Below are 19,533 nucleotides of genomic sequence, written 5' to 3' on the forward strand. Positions count from 1 at the left end.
TGCTCCTCATAGGGCTTGTTCTCCAGACCTTTGATCATTTTAGTTGCCCTCCTCTGGACACTTTCCAGCTTGTCAACATCTCCCTTAAACTGTGGTGCCCAGAACTGGACACAGTATTCCAGGTGTGGTCTGACCAAGGCAGAATAGAGGGGTAGCATGACTTCCCTGGATCTAGACACTATACTCTTAGTAATGTAGGGCAAAATCCCATTGGCTTTTTTCGCCGCCGCATCACATTGTAGGCTCATGTTTAGCTTGTTGTCCACAAGGACTCTAAGGTCTTTTTCACACATACTGTTGTCGAGCCAGGCATCGTCCCCCATTCTGTATCTTTGCATTTCATTTTTTCTGGCTAAGTTGAGTATCTTGCATTTATCCCTGTTGAACTTCATTTTCTTAGTTTCGGCCCATCTATTTAATCTGTTAAGATCATTCTGAATTTTGCTCCCATCTTCTGGGGTATTGGCTATCCCTCCCAATTTGATGTCATCTGCAAACCTGATGATCATGCTTTCTAACGGTTCATCTAAGTCATTAATAAAGATGTTGAACAGAACCAGGCCCAGGACGGAACCCTGTGGTACTCCACTCGTGACTTCTTTCCAGGATGAAGAAGACACATTGGCAAGCACCCCGCAGCAGCACTATTTCTGAATTTTGCATATGGGGACAAGGTTAAACCGGTGGCTAAGCAAGGTAAGGCAAGGATAAGCACCCATCCAAGAGTGGACCCCATCCTACAAAGGTCACTTCTTGAACCCATAGTGAACAGACAGGTAATATCATTTTGTGATCTCAAAAAATACCCCTTCAGTATATGGTTTATTTTGAGGTGATTCACCCTAAAGTATATTATAAGCCCCCCCTTTTTTTCACTGTTGTTTATAGTAGGAGCCCTGTACTAACTTCCTGTAGCGAATTGAGGGGTACTCCTTCAAGGTGTCGCACAAGGTAGCAATCTGCTCCGCCATCCGCTCTAAGTGTTTGTTCTTATCTTCCCTGCAGTATGGACTGAAGAGATGGTGGAAACTTTGGGGATGATCCAGGGTATACACCTAGAAAATGGGAAATAATAATGTTGATGGTATAGAAGGAACACAAGTTGAACTCACGTAACACTCTTTGATTGCAATGTGTCAAGAAATCACAAAGGGGCCTATTGCTTAAATAACTAATATAATCACACACTAACGGCATTTTTCTAAAGAAGGTTTCTTTCAAGTTACTGACTCTACAGCAACCACTTCTCCACTGAATGTCAACCAGAGTGCACCTGACAGACTGGCCTTGCCAACCTGAAAATGGCCCCCCTCCTTATTTTGGATGTTACTCTGGAGAAGAAGCTAAAGCAGTGGTTCTCAACCTGTGGTTCTCCAGATATTTTGGCCTTCAACTTTCAGAAATCCTTTAAAAAAAAGATAAAGATAAAGATATAAAGATTGTCTCAAAAAGAAATGAGTATGTAAATGAAAACAATCCTCGTGTTGGTGGTGGAATTGTAAATGTTTTGTAGGTGTACGGTATGTATTATATATATATATATATATATATATATATATATATATATATATATATATATATATATATATATATATATATATACATACACACACACACACACACACACACATACACACACACACACACACACACACACACACTATTGTTTTAAAAAATAAAAATTTGTTAAAAAAAACTTTCAGAAATCCTAACAGCTGGTAAACTGGATGGGATTTCTGGGAGTTGTAGGCCGAAACACCTGGGGACTCACAGGTTGAGAACCACTGAGCTATAGCAACACTTCAAATGCATATATGGTTGTCAATTTTTTGAATCACAGAAGCTAATAATTTGTCTATTATATACTGTGGCTAATCCTAACCCTGAGGAAACCTCTGCTGATTATCACAGCTGCAGGTTCTTTGGGGCTATCATTCATCACCTATATGGAAACTATCTTGCACAAAACAGACTAACCTAGTTTACCAAAGTATTAAGAACACTGTATTAAAGCCTAAGAAGGTGAAAGACCATTTTAGTGGAGGCCTTAAATCAGAATGTTTCAGTGCTTGTTCAATTACTGTTTTCTATTGCTCATTTGAGGGTGAAATGAGGAAAACTATAAGCACCCATTTTGCCTTTTGGAGGTGGCTGGAGGCTTATTTATCTATTTACCCCTGAAAACAAGTATCCTGTGCTATTCAGAAGAGCACCGCCCCCCCCTCCGGTAACATTACCTCCTAAGATGGCTAGATTCCTGCATTGCTGCCATTATATATATATTATATTATATATATATATTATATATATATAAATATAAATAAAAATAAACACGTTTTGGCAGGACAACTCAAACCAAAACCTTCTAGCTAATCCACATAATGGCTGAAATTCTCAGAGAGTATCCAAAGATATTTTGCTACCATTCTGCAATTGCCTGGTAGCCAAATTAAAATTCTTGCAGTGAGAGTGTGAATTCAATCATGCAGATAATACTGTCTTTTGATTTAAAGTTATTATGGGTAATCTGTCTTTTGTTTAAAATTATTTATGTATCTCAAAGGTTTATAGTTATACAAAAAATACCATAAAAGAGCATTATGCTGCAAAGACATTCAGTGGAAATTCAGTAAGTGCTAGGAGCAGAAAACCCGCAGGAGTCCAGACATAGCTGGACTCTGTAACTGCCATAAATCCCAGTCAAAGGAGCTCTAATCCAAATACAACTACAAGGCAACAGGTTTCCCAGATCTGACACACATCCTTGTGTGATTCTAGCACCTGACAAATTTGGCATAATTCAGGATCTGGTTCCAACAAACAGTAGGAAGGGTGAGGAGCTTTCCAAATATTCAAGTGGACCTTCAATTGCAGAAGGGTATGCAATGGTGCAGGCAATAGTGAGGAAATGCATATTGTTGGAGCAGCAAATGCTAGCACGGACATGGCAATGTTATGTCCTCTCTGTTCACCATATAGAGCTCCTGTTGCCTAGGCCAGTACTTACAAACAAGTTATACCTACTCAGAATCCAACTGTTGTAGATTCATTAAGAGGTTACCCTACACTAACTTGCAAAGTCACCGACTGCTTCCAGAAAGTGTTCCAAGCTAGACCCTGTGGAATATACATCTCCCACTAGACACAAGCCAACAAAGAGATTCCTGCAACCATCTACAAAATGTGCACAGGCCTTTTTCTGAAGCTATACAGAGAGCTAGAACAGAAAGCTACTGTGGTGGACAGCTGCTCTGCATGTATGTAGGAATGGTGATATCCTCCATGTATATTTGTGCTATGATGACCTGACATCTGCAAACCCTGTCACCTTCTCCTCACCTGTGATTCATACGGAAGAAAAGCAACATTGATTTCCTTGAGAGTTTTGATAGCTTTGGTGATTTTGGACTTGCTGAGCTCATTAAAAAGATTTTCAGGGCAGGCTGGAAGTCAAGGAGAGAATATCAGTTACTTCATTTCCTATTCCCAACACAGGGCACACACCTCTTGTTCAACCACCCAATTAGGCAATGTTTATTACAGTTCATTCTGACAACTACAAGAGGAGAAACAAAGGGAATTCAGTTTTACATGCTGTCCCAGAACTGAAAGTCATATTGAGTTAGATTTTTCTTTTACTTTTCTCAGTCTAATTTAATCTCCAAGCAACTATGTGAAGCTCAAAAAGATGATGCTGAGAAAGTTTGAATAATTAAGCTGGTTGCTCTTTAAGCAGAAACAGTAACCTCTCCTCCAGCCCAGCTTGGACTGCGTCTTTTAAGATTTACTTGGGTATCAGGGCCAACCTCTTTATATATCTCAAACAACTATGTGCTTTGATCCATAGCCAAATACCTGTAGGTAGGATTGATAGAAAGATGAGCTTTCCATTGGATAAGCATCTACCTCCATGACAGAGAGAACCCATAGTACCTTAATCTCCGTGGGACTAAAGCAGCCACAGGCAAACTTGAGCCATCCAGGTGTTATGGACTCCAACTCCCACCATTCCTCACAGCCTCAGCCGCTTAAGCGAGGAGAAGGAGGAGATGCTTAAGTGGTTTAGGGGGAAAAGGAAAGGGCCTGAGGCTGTGAGAAATGGTGGGAGTTGGAGTCCAAAACACCTGGATGGCCCAAGTTTGCCCATGCCTGGACTAAAGAGTGAATCTACATGCGATTACTGCCTTCTCTTACTTTATGCTCTGTTTACACAGGAGCCATCCATGAACTTACTGTCAGTGAAGAAGACATGGGCAGCCTTGTATGCAAAAGTTGGGGTGCTTTTGAAGTCGTTTATCAGAGCATGCACAGACTGTAAAGTGAATACACATTGTTAACAGCAGTTATGCAAATATATAACTGAGTCATTATTGCTAGATCATTATCACCATCTCAGTAGCAACTATCTATATACAGTAGAGTCTCACTTATCCAACACTCGCTTATCCAACGTTCTGGATTATCCAACGCATTTTTGTAGTCAATGTTTTCAATATATCGTGATATTTTGGTGCTAAATTTGTAAATACAGTAATTACAACATAACATTACTGCGTACTGAACTACTTTTTCTGTCAAATTTGTTGTATAACATGATGTTTTGGTACTTAATTTGTAAAATCATAACCTAATTTGATGTTTAGTAGGCTTTTCCTTAATGCCTCCTTATTATCCAACATATTCACTTATCCAACGTTCTGCCAGCCCGTTTATGTTGGATAAGTGAGACTCTACTGTATATAAATGAGTAATGGTGTCCTCCCCTCCCACTAAACAATCCCCAAAACCTAGTACAAGCCCCAAAACCTAGAAATTTGGCAGCACAATCCACCATCCTTGCCCCTAGGTTCTGACAACAAAAAGAAAAAAAAATAAAGTCCTAATTAGAGGGAGAGGAATAACTGTTTTTATGCAATTGCTGCCAGTTAGAAGGCTAAGCTCCGCCCACTTGGTCTCCTAGCAACCCACTCAGCCCAGAGGACAGGCAGAGTTAGGCCTCACTTAGGCCTCTTCCACACTGCCTATAAAATACAGATTATCTGATTTAAACTGGATTATATGGCAGTGTAGACTCAAGGCCCTTCCACACAGCTATATAACCTATTTATAAACTTATATTATCTGCTTTGAACTGGATTATCTTGAGTTCACACTGCCATATAATCCACTTAAGTGTGCATTTTATTCAGCTGTGTAGAAGGGGCCTCATATAATCCAGTTCTAAGCAGATAATATAAGATTATAAATATACAGTAGAGTCTCACTTATCCAACATAAACACCCTGACAGAATGTTAGATAACTGAATATGTTGGATAATAAGAAGGGATTCAGGAAAAGCCTATTAAACATCACATTCCCTCACGACCCTATCTGCTGCCAAACTGCCATCCATGTCTATGCCAGGCATCCTCAGAGATTATGAGATCTGTTTGAAAACAGACAAGTGGGATGTTTATTTCTATCTCACCAATGATATCCAGGATGGGACAACTCTTATCTGTCTGAGGCGACTGTGAATGTTCCACTTACCCACCTTGATTACCATTGAATGCCCTTGCACCTTCAAGGTCTGCCTACTTCCTGCTTCAGAGAGGAATCCTTTGTTGGGAGATGTTAGCTGGCCCTTAGTACATCATGTCTGGAATTCCCCGATTGCTCAGTGCAAATTTCACAGATTTTTTTTTAATACTGGGAGACACATTTTGTTCATTCCAGGCAGGCAGGAACCATCTAGGCTTTGAAGCTACAAGGCTATTCAGTGCCAGTTCCAACATTCACACTTGCCTAAAGCAGACAACAGTTCTTTCTTCCACCCTAGTCATTCCACAGATATATAAACCCCACTTCCTTTCATTACAACACATTTCACAATCTCTTGAGGATGCCTGCCATACACGCGGGTGAAACATCAGGAGAGAATACATTTGGAACATGACCAGGCAGACCACAGAACTCAGAGCAACCCAATTCAAAGAGAAACAAAAATAAAATAAATACAAAAAACAAATAAAAAAACAAAATAAAATAATACAATTAAAAAAACATACAGAATAATAATATAATCAAATAATAAAATATAATACATACAAATAATAAAATAAAATAATAAAAACACAAATAAATAAAAATAAAATAAATACAAATACAATAAAAATCATTAAAAACACTAAAAATAATTAAAAACACTAAAAAATTAATACAATAAAATACTATAACAGAAAATAACTAAAAATAATACAAGAAAATAATAAAATATAATAAATAAAAAAGATAAGTTACAATAAAATTAATTAAAAAATACAAATAACGTAAAATAAAAATTCCACAACAATTTTTAACCAGTACCACCACCACTTTGCCACAGCAACGCGTGGCCGGGCACAGCTAGTTATGTTATAATTTGTTCGGAAAAACCAGTCTATCACTAGAGGTTTGAATGAAGCGAAATTAACAGATTCTTACCGCACTACATGTTAACTGGCTTGCCTTAAAGTCAAGATGTTTGTGTTATTAACAACAACTTGGTAAAGGGTTCATGTTAATAATGTAATTATGTCAGTCATTACTGCATTTAATTTCTTCTGACATTATTAGCTTCAATTACGCCCTCAGCAAGAAATGCACCTGAAATTCTGGACAATATTTACATATCTAATAAAATGTGGCTTAAAGTCCACAAAAGGTCATGATATAATAAATTTGTTAGTCTTGATGTTGCCAGATGATTCTTTATTGTTTTTTCCCATTACTTAAACATTTGCAATAAGCTTCCCTCAGAAACAATCATATAGAACTCTGAATGGAACAGCATTGGAGTCTAGGGGTTTCAGAAATTCTATGGAGGCAATCAGTTTTATAGAAGCTACCATTTGATTAAGGACTTACCATTTCAATGGGACTAATCAAATAGATGGCTTCTAGGCTGGGGAGGGGTTCTCGGCGCTTGTTAATGTCTTCAATAACTGAAGAAAAGAAATGAATGTCAAATGTCTAGATTTGGGATGGAAGGAACAGGGAAAGAACAGAGCAATTTCCAGGTCTTCTTCTGGATGGTAGGAAGGAGAATAATAGGTGAGACTAAATAGATGCATAAAGCAAAGTAGGGCAGCATGAAACCTGAGCATCTAGCTGGACTACTAAATCCATAGGAATAGAATGGGAACAATTAGTGGCACAGGGTGGAGGGAAGGCTCTCCTACTGTGATATGAATCCCAGGCTCCCAAGATTATATAGAACACAAGAGCATCTTGCTCAAATGACTCACTTGTGATTCCTTCAGCCAGGAGATCCGACATCTTAAAACAGGACGAGAGAATACGTGTGCTGGTATGATCCATAACAAGGACCTGTAGGGATGGAGATGGAATGATGGGCAAGAAAGGAGTCAGAGGCGTGTAGTGGCTAAAGTGTTGCTCTAGGTCTTTGTAGAGGCCGATTCAGGTTCCCAATGAAGCAATGAACCACTCGGATAACCTTGGACCAACATTGTTCCTCACCTTTTTGAATTCACAGACTATTGTTCTTAGTATAAATTGAGGAGAAAGACTGAATGTACACTGCCTTGAGCACACTGGAGAAAAGGCAGGATATAAATGTAACAGTAAGCACTGTTGCTGTCATTAATAACATCAACAACAACCAAAGAAATAATAACAATTTCAGCCTTGCAAGAAAGTCATTTTTATTTGTTGAGAGTAGACATGGGCCCAACATTTGTCTCATCTGTTTGATTTGTGTTTCTATTTCGGATACCACTGAACGGGAAGGCCTCTCCTGGAACAAAAATCAACTCGATACGAAAGGCAGGCTTTTCGGATCAACATAGGCCCAAAGCATCGGGGCCTGGCAGAGCCTGCAGCCGAGCGCTGAGTAAAAAGCGCTCCTTACTCGGTGCTCAGTTGCAAGCACCCTGGAACTTTGGACCTATGGGTGCAGCCTTTGGGTCTACACACCTGGTCCTCACAGGGTCTGCAGCCGAGCACCAAGTAAGGACCACTCCTTACTCGGCACTTGACTGCAGGCCCTGCAAAGCCCGGGCCCAAAGCCTGCACCATAGGCTCAAAGCACTTGGACCTACGGGTGAAGCCTCCCCAGTAATGGGCTCAATTGAAACGGACCCCCCCCCCCCCACCGGGACATGAAATGGATTAAGGTTTGCTCCAAATATACATGACTAGTTGAGAGCAGGTTTTTTTTAATGGTCACACCACTAAAAGGCAGTTTGGAAAAATTCACTATGTTCACTTTTGTTCCACCCCACTTTCTTTTGCATTCTAAAATATTAAACTAGATGTTCTTCAATCTTCTCAAATTCTCGTATGTCATTCACTTTTTCCAGAGTTATCAAACACATTGGAGGAATAATTAAAAAGACATGGAAGCCAGTATTATCAGGTAAGCCCTTTTCAAACCAGTGGAGCAAAGTTAATGAGAATATCACTTGGTTGTTTGCAGTCAGTAATTTCATGGCTGAGTTGGTAGGTACCCTCTTATGTAAGCTTAAGTTATGGGAAGCTGTAGTAGCTTTATCTTTCACAGTGAGCAGTGCAGAAGACCTCCCCCCAACAAAATGCTCCTACCTATAACAAGTACACCCTTGCTATACCAGGGAGAAAGAGATATGATAAGGACAGAGATCACGAGAATGAGTAATAAACGGCGACAGGCGCAATTAGAGATGTAGGTACTTTTATGAGAAGGTTATGAAACACAATAACTTCGCAGATTATATTAAATGTGTTAATGACATGCAACTCATCCCACCACTTGGAACAATGCTTCTTACCTTCCATTCTCCTTCCTTCTTCATGCTGCGTATTACATCATTCAGTATCTCTGAAAGAAAGATGAATTTTTCAGATTAGCACAGAAGCATTATCTACTGCAGAACAGCATGCCAATACTCTGGCTCTCCCATTTCCAACCCCAGAAAGGTTACTGTTCAGATGGGAAAGGGGGGGGGGGGCATTAATGCATCTCCTGGGTTTCATATGCCCTGACCTGCTAAAGGATCACTGGCAGCCCAGGACGGTACTGCCTCACTCAAGAGAAAATGAAGCAACCAATCAAGAACACATTTATATCAAAGTAAAATGGTCAAAGTATTCTAAAAACTTGTGTATGACAAAATACATTGACCAACAAGGTGGGGATTTCTTTAAATTTTATAATAAGAAAGTCACACACTGACTAGAGAACTAAAGGACCCAAATATCTTTAAAGCACCAGCTCCTGACTCATTTGTAAGCTTAGAAGGGCCAGTCCTGATTAATATATGGATGAGAGATTGGCAACAAATTACATTTCTATAAATATAAACTATATTTCAGAGGAAGGAGCTAGCTAAGTGTTCTGAGTATTCCTTGTCTTAAAAAATCCCTATAAATTCCATGGGGTCATCATAGGTTGACAGTGATTTGGAGACGAAAAACACACACATGGAGCACTAGCTTGCATGAAATTACAAAAAACGGAAGACTGAAATGTAGCTTTTACCACTTTGAAAATAGGAGTTTCTATCCTAATTCATTGCAATTCCATTGCTTACCCAAACTATCAACCCCAGAATGAAACCAGGGCAGTTCAAATAGAGGCTATCACTATAACTTTGTAGTGTAAAAGGGCCTGTGAGCAGAAACTATGAATTCTGGCTGCAAGCCTAATTTCCCTCACACTAATGTTTTCCCAGGGATAAGACAACAGCCAGAGTGTCTTTTGTTACACTTACTTTGATCTCTAATTGAGAACTGGCAGACATTTTGGACAGATTAATGAAAACTGCTTCCTGTAGTAGTAACTACACTCCAGCTTGGACCAATCTCTTGGGCTGCAATGCACAGATGTCTGATGACTCATTTCAAATCCAAATGCTCAATTAAATTAATAGCTTAAAAAAAGATAAAGTGTCCTCCTTTCCTGAAAAGTTGCATTTAATTGAATTATGGTTCTGAATCTAAGATGGGAACTGATCCAGCCATTAGAAAGCAGCTAAATATAGGACATTTCATGTTGAAGAGGTCTATTGCCAAAGCATTACTTCTTAGTTATATATCAGTGCTAAATCTTGTCATCAAGATTATTTAATTCTAAGTGCTTTAAAGGTTCAGAAATGCCCAGTTCAAACTACTCAGAAACATATGTAATAACTGGACTAGTGGAATTGAAAAGAAAAACTGGTAACACTTGTTTAAAGAGTTCCAACATGAAACTAGAGAATGTAAAACATGCTGTAAAATGAGCAGCTACAATTAAGTGAATACTCTTTGGAGGAATTCTGCTGCCGACACCAGAGCTCTGACTGAGCACACCATGGAGAACGACATGAGAGGGAAGCTAAACCAGATAGGCCCTTGAGAGCAACCAGGCTGCCACTTGCCACATTGCCACAGAAACTGCAATGGAAAAAGGCCCAAAGAAAATAATGGATGATACGGCACAGTCTTGCACTAGTAATTGATCAACACTTTTAATCTCTTCTAGTGTACTGGGTAAGACACTGGTTTCGGAAGAAGGAAGTTCAAAACAATCTAATCAATACTAAGCTACAACTTCAGTCCTATCCAGAACCACAAGTAGGCACAGAGCTGTAAAAGAAACTCTGAATCTGATAAGAGAAAGAAAAAACCCACATAAAATGCCCTTTGAACAAAAGGGTCAGACCACATTTAGGCTAAGCAGTCTGAGAACTGGTAAGACAATCTAATTGACTTCACGCAGGCCTTATGTACCTTTTAGTGCAATGAAGAACGCGGGTCATGTGATTGCACATGCCTATGTTTGCAAGCTGCATAGCTAAACTGAGGTATCCAGTGCATATGGCTACCTACCACCTTTAATTCCTCTGATTTTTCCATTTCATTCTTACCTCTTTCCTAACAGCTCATTTTATAGAAAATTATTAAAAAGAAAAATCAAAATAGATACAGAACATGTCATTGATAAAGTTTAAGGGTGTTCTGTTGGAAACACGCTTTCCAGTATACACAGAACGGCAGAATAAATGTTCCAAGAGAATTGCAAAACAATTCATTAATTAGTTCCATGTTTACTGAAAAGCAAATGTTTTCAAGTGACATGATACCCACCAGTAGACAGTGGAATCAGAAAACTGAGTTCTAGGAAACTGATGCCAAAGGCCAGAGATTGTAGGCCCAGGTGTTTTGGCCTACAACTCCCAGAAACCCCAGCCAGTTTACTAGCTGTTAGGATTTCTGGGAGTTGAAGGCCAAAACATCTGGGGACCCACAGGTTGAGAACCACTGATTTAGCAAAACCATATTTTCCTCATATGGCAAACTAATGATTCAGTGACAAACAACAGTGGTGGGGATGACAACAAAAAGCAATAGAGGTTCTTTGAACACACAATGAAGAATCAGTGAGTCAAAAGTTAGAAGAAAGGTATTCACATGTTATATGGCATGTATGTTGTTTTAATACACAAATAAATGCTGGTCTGATTATATGCATAAACTTGAAATCTATTCGCTTATGGTAAGTAGAAACTTAAGAGGTGAATATATTTCAAACTTAAGCTTTTCTGTCTTTGAATAGTATTCAAATACACACCATATTAGTCTGGAATACTAGTATGCACCCTAGAGACCAACTGAGAGAATAAAGTTGGTAGCAATAGCCTTCATATACTAAGTCCATTTCCTCAGATGTACTCCATGCATGGAGGGAAGTAGATTTAGGCTATGAAAGCTAATGTTACCATCTTTTTTCTCTTTTCTTCTCTATGGTGTTATAAAGTCCCTTTGCATGATATTACTGATCAGAACACTCTTGATCATATGATAATCAAAAGTATTTATTGAAACTAAGGGGCCTTCCACACAGCCATATAACCCAGAATATCAAGGCAGATCATCTGAGTCCATACTACCATATAACCCAGTTCAAAGCAGATAATGTGGGATTTTATACAGCTGTGTGGAAGGGCCCCAATTGTTCTTGTGAGCAAATGTGGGATCAGAACTAAAGGCAGCACAACATTAGTAATATTGCTGACATCTGTGTTTGTAGAAGAACGCACACTAAAGCAAGAGGTAGACTTCGTATATAATAAAATAGAAAGATCTTCCCCAATCAAGATCCAACCTCGTAATGTTGTGACAGAATGTGGCCCCCCACAGAAAGAGGTGAAGCTTTATGTCCCCCCAGGGAGATAGGGCGGGATAAAATAAATTATTATTATGTCATTTTTCTAACTTCACAATCCTGAAAGTATACAGAGACAACATTTCTCTAAAATAACTCAAGCACAGCTGATAAAGCAAAATTCATGCAATGTCACTGCTGAGCAGCCATCTCTTGGAAACACGCAACATCCAAGCATAATGTGAAATGTTCACTGAAAGAAAATATGCAACAATACAAAAAATAAAAAGGAACATGTTGCAATCTACATGCACTCACCTGGAAGTACAACCCACTAAGTTCAATAGGGCTTATTTCCAAGAAGGCATGTATAGTAATGCATTATAAAAATGCCCAACTTCTGAGAACCATCATAAATTACTGCTATCATATCAGCGTCATCACACACGCATTGTGAACTGATGTGATAAGTTCATAATGCACTAAGAACTTTGGCAGAAAACACTGCCAGAGGATCAGTGTAATCTCTCAAGAAAAAATTTGCTGTTGAACCTGTCCATATGAATTGATGCCAAAGGCTAAAATTATTAATTGGCACGGGTAGTAGAGCTATTAGCATGCCAGTGCAACACAAGATTCACAAGGTGGGCCAGCTGCAGAACTCCCAGATTTAGACATTCAGCATCTTAAGTACAGGTTTCTGTTCTTCCTACTGAGTTAAAAAGAACAGGCAACTGGTATTTATCTGTCTTGATTTTAAAAATAAAACCTTATGAACATGAAGGAGCGAGTAACAGTGTGGCTCCAGAGAAGCAACTTTGTGGGGTTGCAACTTTCCTCTCTTGGCAGCATTCATAGGACTTTCCATTTGCGGCTATCATTTTGTGGAAGGGTACGGCTGTGATGAATGGCTGCTAGAAAGTTTCCTTTCATAGTATATTCAATTTCAACACCAACTTTGAGACCTGTTTTGTGAGCTCGGCTAGGAAATCTGATATTCAGTGGCGTAGCTGGCAGATTAACCAAATCCTTGATCTTCAGAATCAAGTACACACATTCAATGTGATTCAGTTTCCTAACAGGTAGTCTGGTCAGATTACAATGATGTTTACGGACCACAGCTACTCCACCTCCTTGATATCTCCCAGCCAAGTTTTGGTAAAGTCAAGATTTCGAATTCATAAGAAGGTCATAATTATATGCATTTTATTTCTAACAGACCTGGGATTACACAGGAGTAAGGCGAGGTTTTGTGAGTGGCTTGGGTCCCTCTCCAGATTTCCTGGGATGTCAGGATGACTGGAAGGTGAGGCAGGCATTGTCATGAGCTAAGACTCCGAATTTACAGAGAACCATGTTGTTTTCCCTGTTGAAAGGCAGCCTCAGAGAATCCACCAAGCGCTGACCTATCAAGAGGAAGCAGCTGAAGAAACAACCATTTTCCAAGTCCACAGACCTGGCAATGAGTCTCCTTGCCAGCCAGCATGACAGGAGCTTCTGATTAGGAGCAGCTGATTGCAGCCCATATAATTGGCAGCTCTGGCTGGAGCTAGTTGCTGGAAGCAGCTTGTCTGCTTTCTGGATGGCATTCTAGTTTTCTGACTTCTGAGACTTGGGTCCTTGGAATGTTTGCCAACACTGCTGATTTCTTAAATCTCAGATTGCCTGGCAACATTGCTTGTTTTCTTGAACCTGTACCAGTTTTGACTACATTTTAGCCAAATGGACTCCCACAGACAAAGATGCTTTGTGAACCCTGTTGCCATATTGTCCTTGCCTTCACTATCTCCAAACTCTAACCTAATTATTTCCTCCCGCCCTCAGTCAGGGAGTTTCTACTAGCTGAGCTAGGAAAGTTATTAAGCATATCTCTCACCATCCTCTGTAATAACACACCAGATGACAAGGGAGCGCTCTCACTCATACTTCTGGTCTTTCCTGGGCCCCCAGAGGGCATTTTGAAGCCATAGGAGGGGTTTATTTTAGCCCAAGGAACGTCCAAATGCACTGGAAATGACTCCACGCCCCCCAGAGGTCATTTTGAGAACATTTGAAGCACAAAATAATATCCTACCTGATTTTTTTAAATCCTTGGCATGCTTTTCTGTATTCTTCTGCAATACATTGATTTTGATCCAGAGAAATGTTACATTTTACTGTAAGTAAAACACAATTTTACTTACAGTCATACTGGGGCATCAGTTCAATTTGTCACGAACACAGGCCAGTTTAGCTCTAGTTGCTATCACTCAGCTCTCCATTACACAACATTTTCTTAACAGACGACATACAGTCCCATGTGAGTTTATAAAACCAAAATGTGGTTTTACCTACAACTATACTGGGACATCAGTTCAATGGGTCATGAACACAGGCCAGTTTAGCTCTAGTTGCTATCACACAGCTCTCCATTACACAACATTTTCTTAACAGACAACATACAGTCTCATGTGAGTTTATAAAACCAAAATGTGGTTTTACCTACAACTATACTGGGAGTTCAATGGGTCATGAACACAGGCCAGTTTAGCTCTAGTTGCTATCACACAGCTCTCCATTACACAACATTTTCTTAATGGACAACATACAGTCTCATGTGAGTTTATAGAACCAAAACATCCATGGCTTCCAGTTTGTTACGACTGGCATCCAACCATGCTGGAATGTGCGGGCTGACTGCTGCTGGGGTCCGTTTTAACAAAATATGCTCAACCCCACACACAACCACACTGAGCACCCAATCATAACCTCTGAATTTTGGGCAATTGTGTATGATCACCCACATGGGTATCTGAACATGAATCTGGAAAATAATGTTGCTAGAACATGACCATTTCAGCCCACCGCAGGACTCTGAAGATCAACAAAACTCTGACTGCTAAGTTTTCAATGTCTTGAATCCAACACGAAATCTTTCCATTGACAGCTATGTTCCACTAAAGAACTCTACAACTTAGCTGGCAGTGGAAAAAAATGAATGCAAATAACAATCCTCAAACAAGTTTTCCGTTATAAAAGAAAGCAAGTGAATTAATTTGAAGCCACCATAGGTTTGGATGGAAAAAATATCTATACATTTCCAAGTGATTAACCTCTCACCCTTCCTTTCTATCATCTAGAATTTTAAAAAGCACTAAGAGAAAGCATATAGCAGTAGGAAAGGAAAACACATGTCTTCTTTTACAGGAATTTCCCCCCTTTTACAGCAAACTAACAATTAGATACTGACCTGGTAGCTAATGTCCAGCAAAAATTGCCTGCAAATGTCCAGAGAGTACACTCAGCATGCAGCCATTAAACGGCTCTTTCAAGGCAGATGATCACAGCACTATTCCGTATGTATTTTAAAGATCACTGCTAGACCCGGAATTGGGGAAATAATCTGGCAATAGCAGTAATTTTAAAAAATGGGCCTGGGACCAGACTTAATGGGCTGAAGAGCAGCCTTCATCTGGAAATGGAAGAGCAGAATCAAGACAACCCCAATTCCAACAATTTGATATGCTATTTTAACATGTCTTCCATGAAAAGGAATAAACTAATTAGGAAACCTCACGATATGTTCCATCAAAAGGGACAAATAAACTGGTGAAGCAGGAACAAAACAAACTACAGCATAGCTGGAAATGGATAGAAATTGGGCAGCAATCATTAGGATACTGGATAATGCATGTGAGTCTCTTACATAGCTAAATCAGATATTAACATGAGAGCCTTTTAACGTGAGTCACAAATTTTTACAACTGATATCACTGGGAACGAGTATACACCATATTTACTCGAATCTAACAGTCACCTTTTTTGGATAAATAACCTCTGCAAACTTAGGGTGTGCATTAGATTAAGGTCATACAGTAATCTTAGTGTTCAGCCAAAGCCAAAGGGGAAGCTGCTTCAGGAGTTGCACCTGGAGCTCCTATTTGAGGATAGTTGTCTCTCATTTAATTGCCATGACTCAATGCTGTGCAATCCTGGGATTTGTAGTTTGGTGAGGCATCAGCATTTTTTGGCAGAGAAGGCTCAAGGCCTTGTCAAACGACTGCTCCCATGACTCCATAATATTGAAACAAGGCAGTTAAAGTGCATTCATTCTACACCATACATGCATCCCACGGTTGCTGGATGCTCTGGTGTTCTAACACTTTTGTTTTTAAAGAAGGAATCCTAAGCAGGTAGCACACTTTTTTTTTGGCCAAATGACAAAGAACACCTTTTGCCACTGCACATTACATCACCAGCAAATACTTTTTATGGTTTCAGGGTTGTGGAAATTGAGGTGCACATCAGATTCAATGGTGCATTAGACTCGAGTAAATATAGGTATTTGTTTTCCTACATTTCTGCATTACGTGCTGCTGAAGGATTTAATACTTCGGCAGAGCTTGGCCATCCTAGGAAAGCAGAGGCAGCCTATAACCTTATTGCCCTCTGGCATCCATTTTTCAGGAAAGACAGGAAGCCTTCCTGCAACACACTGAAAAGACATAATGATGCCACAGCACATTGTGATTACAGTACTTGGCTTCCTACAGCCATGACATTTAAGGATTTCTTGATTGGCTTCAAGACACACAGTAGTGAAGAGATCTAAGACTGTGTTTTAACCCCTGTGTATAATGACTCGGAGTCCTCACCATAACATATTTTTATATTCCACCTTCCTTGTTGTAGTTGGGCCAAGGGGCAGTAACTTTCCTTTATGTGTGTGGCTTTTTAAGAGACAGCTGTGTCATGACATTCCTGGTACCAAGGGCTAGCCTTGCCCATATACAGAGAGTGGCATCATCTTAGATGCAAATCCTCAAGTTTGTGTGGAGGAGAATATTGGGGGAAGAGAGGGCAGCAGCATCAGCAGCCCCCTAACCATATTTGGATCAGAGAATTGTGCATCCCAAGTAGATTGGCTTCCATCTTCTAAACCAGTTTGCTGCTCTCTTAGTATGAAGGGAAAAGCTGCTGTCACATCACCAGTGTCAAAGTGAGATTTAAGTGCCAATGTACTCAGTTTTTAGAGATAAAAATGTGTGACAGGGAAAAAAGGAGACTTTTAAAATCATTTCTTTAAAAAGAAAACTGCAGGTAGTATATATACAAATGGCTTTTGCTACTAAATAATTGCCTTTAACTCAAAGCTAATTCACACTTCAGGCATAAAGTATGTTTTAACTGATAACATGAATAACACTTTCTTAACATTATACATAATGGAAATACATAATTTCCAAAAGGATGGTGATTACTCCACTTCACTTTATTCCAGAGCCCTATGTTTTTAATGATTCTTTTCCTTATAACACATGCCACTGCAAAACTATTCAGAATGCCAGATATGTGTAAATTCACCAGGTCCTGTGGTTATATCCCCCCGTTAAGAGCATTACATGCAGATTTTGGTTTTTTTGCGAACAGAGAGAAGAGGCAACCACCTTACAACATTGCCACTTAAACCACATGTATCTATTATTACCACTTATGGAGGAGGCAAGAATTATGCATATCCAGGTTGAGCATTCCTTATCTATAATTCCAAAATCTGAAATATTCCAAAATGATAGACACGAGTGGCTGAGACAGTGACACCTTTGCCTTCTGATGGTTCAATATAAACTAAATCCGTTTCATGTACAAATCAATTGAAATACTGTATAAAATTACCTTATATGTATAAAGTATATAATAAATGTTATTGAGAAATCGGACCCCCCTCCTTCTGAAGTATGGACTCAATGTGAGCTCAATATGAGTAAATATGATTTTTAATTTTTTAACAACTTTGCAATACCAGGAAGGCAGTATCCCTCCATTCTGCCCTTTGCCCTACTTTCATTGAGCCTACTTTGGAAGGCTGGCTGATTGCACACACCAGAAACATTAACCTATACTTTTGTGAGTAAGGGGATCACCTCAAGAAAGGGCTCCACAGAAAATGCTTGCATACTTGCCGACCACCAGACCCACCCCCAGACAGGTATTTTCTCTGTATATGTATTATGAGTCAGTTAAAGGGGCTTTTCTCCTCTCCTGGGCCCACTTGTGTACTTTCCTTGGACTCATTCATAAACCCAATACAACCTCATTCATAATTCTGCATGACCATTCACAAACCTTCTGCCTTAATTGATAAAATATAAACATGTGTGCTGAGGCTATGTATGGACATATGTGCTTATATGGTCGAGTGTGTAAGTTCTAGAAAACCTGTTAAATTATTTAGCTTGCCTGTTTGTATACTTGAGATGCTCCTGGTTCCCATCATGTAAGGTTTTTCCAGCTTATTGATAAGATTTGAAGATCTCTATTCCTGGGGTTAAGTGCATAGATTACCAGTGTATGCCCTCCATTGAAATGTTCCATCAAAATAACTACCCATATGTCTTCCTTTCTATAAACTGGACTGAACAATTAATCCCATCACAGACTGTTTTGCATATTACTACACCGCATTACAGAGACTGCATCTACCTTCAGGCAGACCTTTAAATGGACTCATGTTTCAAATCAAGAAATGACAGCTGTTTGAATTTCATGTTGCCAGGAGAACCAATCACCAGACTATTTAATCGAGCTGGTGGCCAATGACAGCCCGGATTCTAGACGAGCCACTAATCAGACGTTGGTATGGGTGTTTTGAATAGCTGTCAAAAGTGGTTTATGTTGGATCTTTGAGAGTGCAGACTCTATTTTGACATCCTTTCAAGCCTAAAAGAATAAACCTCTGTTCATTTGCCTTCAAACCTGATTTGTGTCTTGATTTGACCTTTGGAGTAGCAAAGCATGCCAGACTCTGAACCAATGGTTTTAGAAGCTACAGTAGCTGAAATCACTTAACATAATCATGAATGAATATTATATTTAAACTTTGGTCCGATCTCCATGATATCTCATTGTGTACATATATACAATACAGGGATTCCAAAATCAGAAATATTCAGAAATCCAAAACATTTTAGTTCCAAACATTCAGCTGAAGGATACTTAATCTATAATTGTTCCCACAATCAAAAACTTGAGACACTGACTTTTACTCTTGGTGGCTTGAGTTCCCAAAGTATACAGGTTTACAGGTTTTTAAAATGGTTTTATTGGTTTTAACTATGTATATTTTATAAGTCCTGTGTCAATTCTATTTTAATGTTTGGATGCCTTGGGTTTTAATTTGCATATTGTATGACTTTTACTGTTAGGTGTGTTGAGTGTCCTTTGGGGGAGAGAAAGTAGGACATAAATAAATATAATTACAAGTAAAGCCCCACCTTTACTTATGGACGCATGGTGTGGCAACCACAAGACCATGTAGAAGAGCAATAATAGTATTGCATATTACAGTGCTGTTATGAGATCAAAGTGTTGCAAAACATTATCAATCAAAACCATAGCTAGCGATCTTAATAGTAGGTCAAGAGGAGAGGAGATGTGAAAACTCGAACC

The 19,533-nt window shown here is 39.3% G+C and overlaps 1 protein-coding gene across 4 annotated transcripts in view; it reads right to left on the reverse strand.

Annotated features, from left to right (window-relative positions):
• Positions 1 to 19,533, reverse strand: part of stxbp2 (syntaxin binding protein 2) — a 37,161-nt gene that overhangs the window by 10,478 nt on the left and 7,150 nt on the right. For all 4 annotated transcript variants that reach the window (XR_010002950.1, XR_010002949.1, XM_008104229.3 and 1 more), the window contains exons 2-7: positions 8,789 to 8,838; positions 7,268 to 7,349; positions 6,888 to 6,964; positions 4,234 to 4,312; positions 3,340 to 3,443; positions 907 to 1,055 (exon numbers count right to left, since the gene is read on the reverse strand). Coding sequence is in view for 2 of the 4 variants with exons in the window: in XM_008104229.3 (XP_008102436.2) it covers positions 907 to 1,055; positions 3,340 to 3,443; positions 4,234 to 4,312; positions 6,888 to 6,964; positions 7,268 to 7,349; positions 8,789 to 8,838 (541 nt within the window). In the remaining 2 variants the exon portion in view is untranslated. The remainder of the gene's footprint in view (positions 1 to 906; positions 1,056 to 3,339; positions 3,444 to 4,233; positions 4,313 to 6,887; positions 6,965 to 7,267; positions 7,350 to 8,788; positions 8,839 to 19,533) is intronic.

This window comes from Anolis carolinensis, chromosome 2 (assembly GCF_035594765.1).
Source record: "Anolis carolinensis isolate JA03-04 chromosome 2, rAnoCar3.1.pri, whole genome shotgun sequence".
NCBI lineage: Eukaryota > Metazoa > Chordata > Lepidosauria > Squamata > Dactyloidae > Anolis > Anolis carolinensis.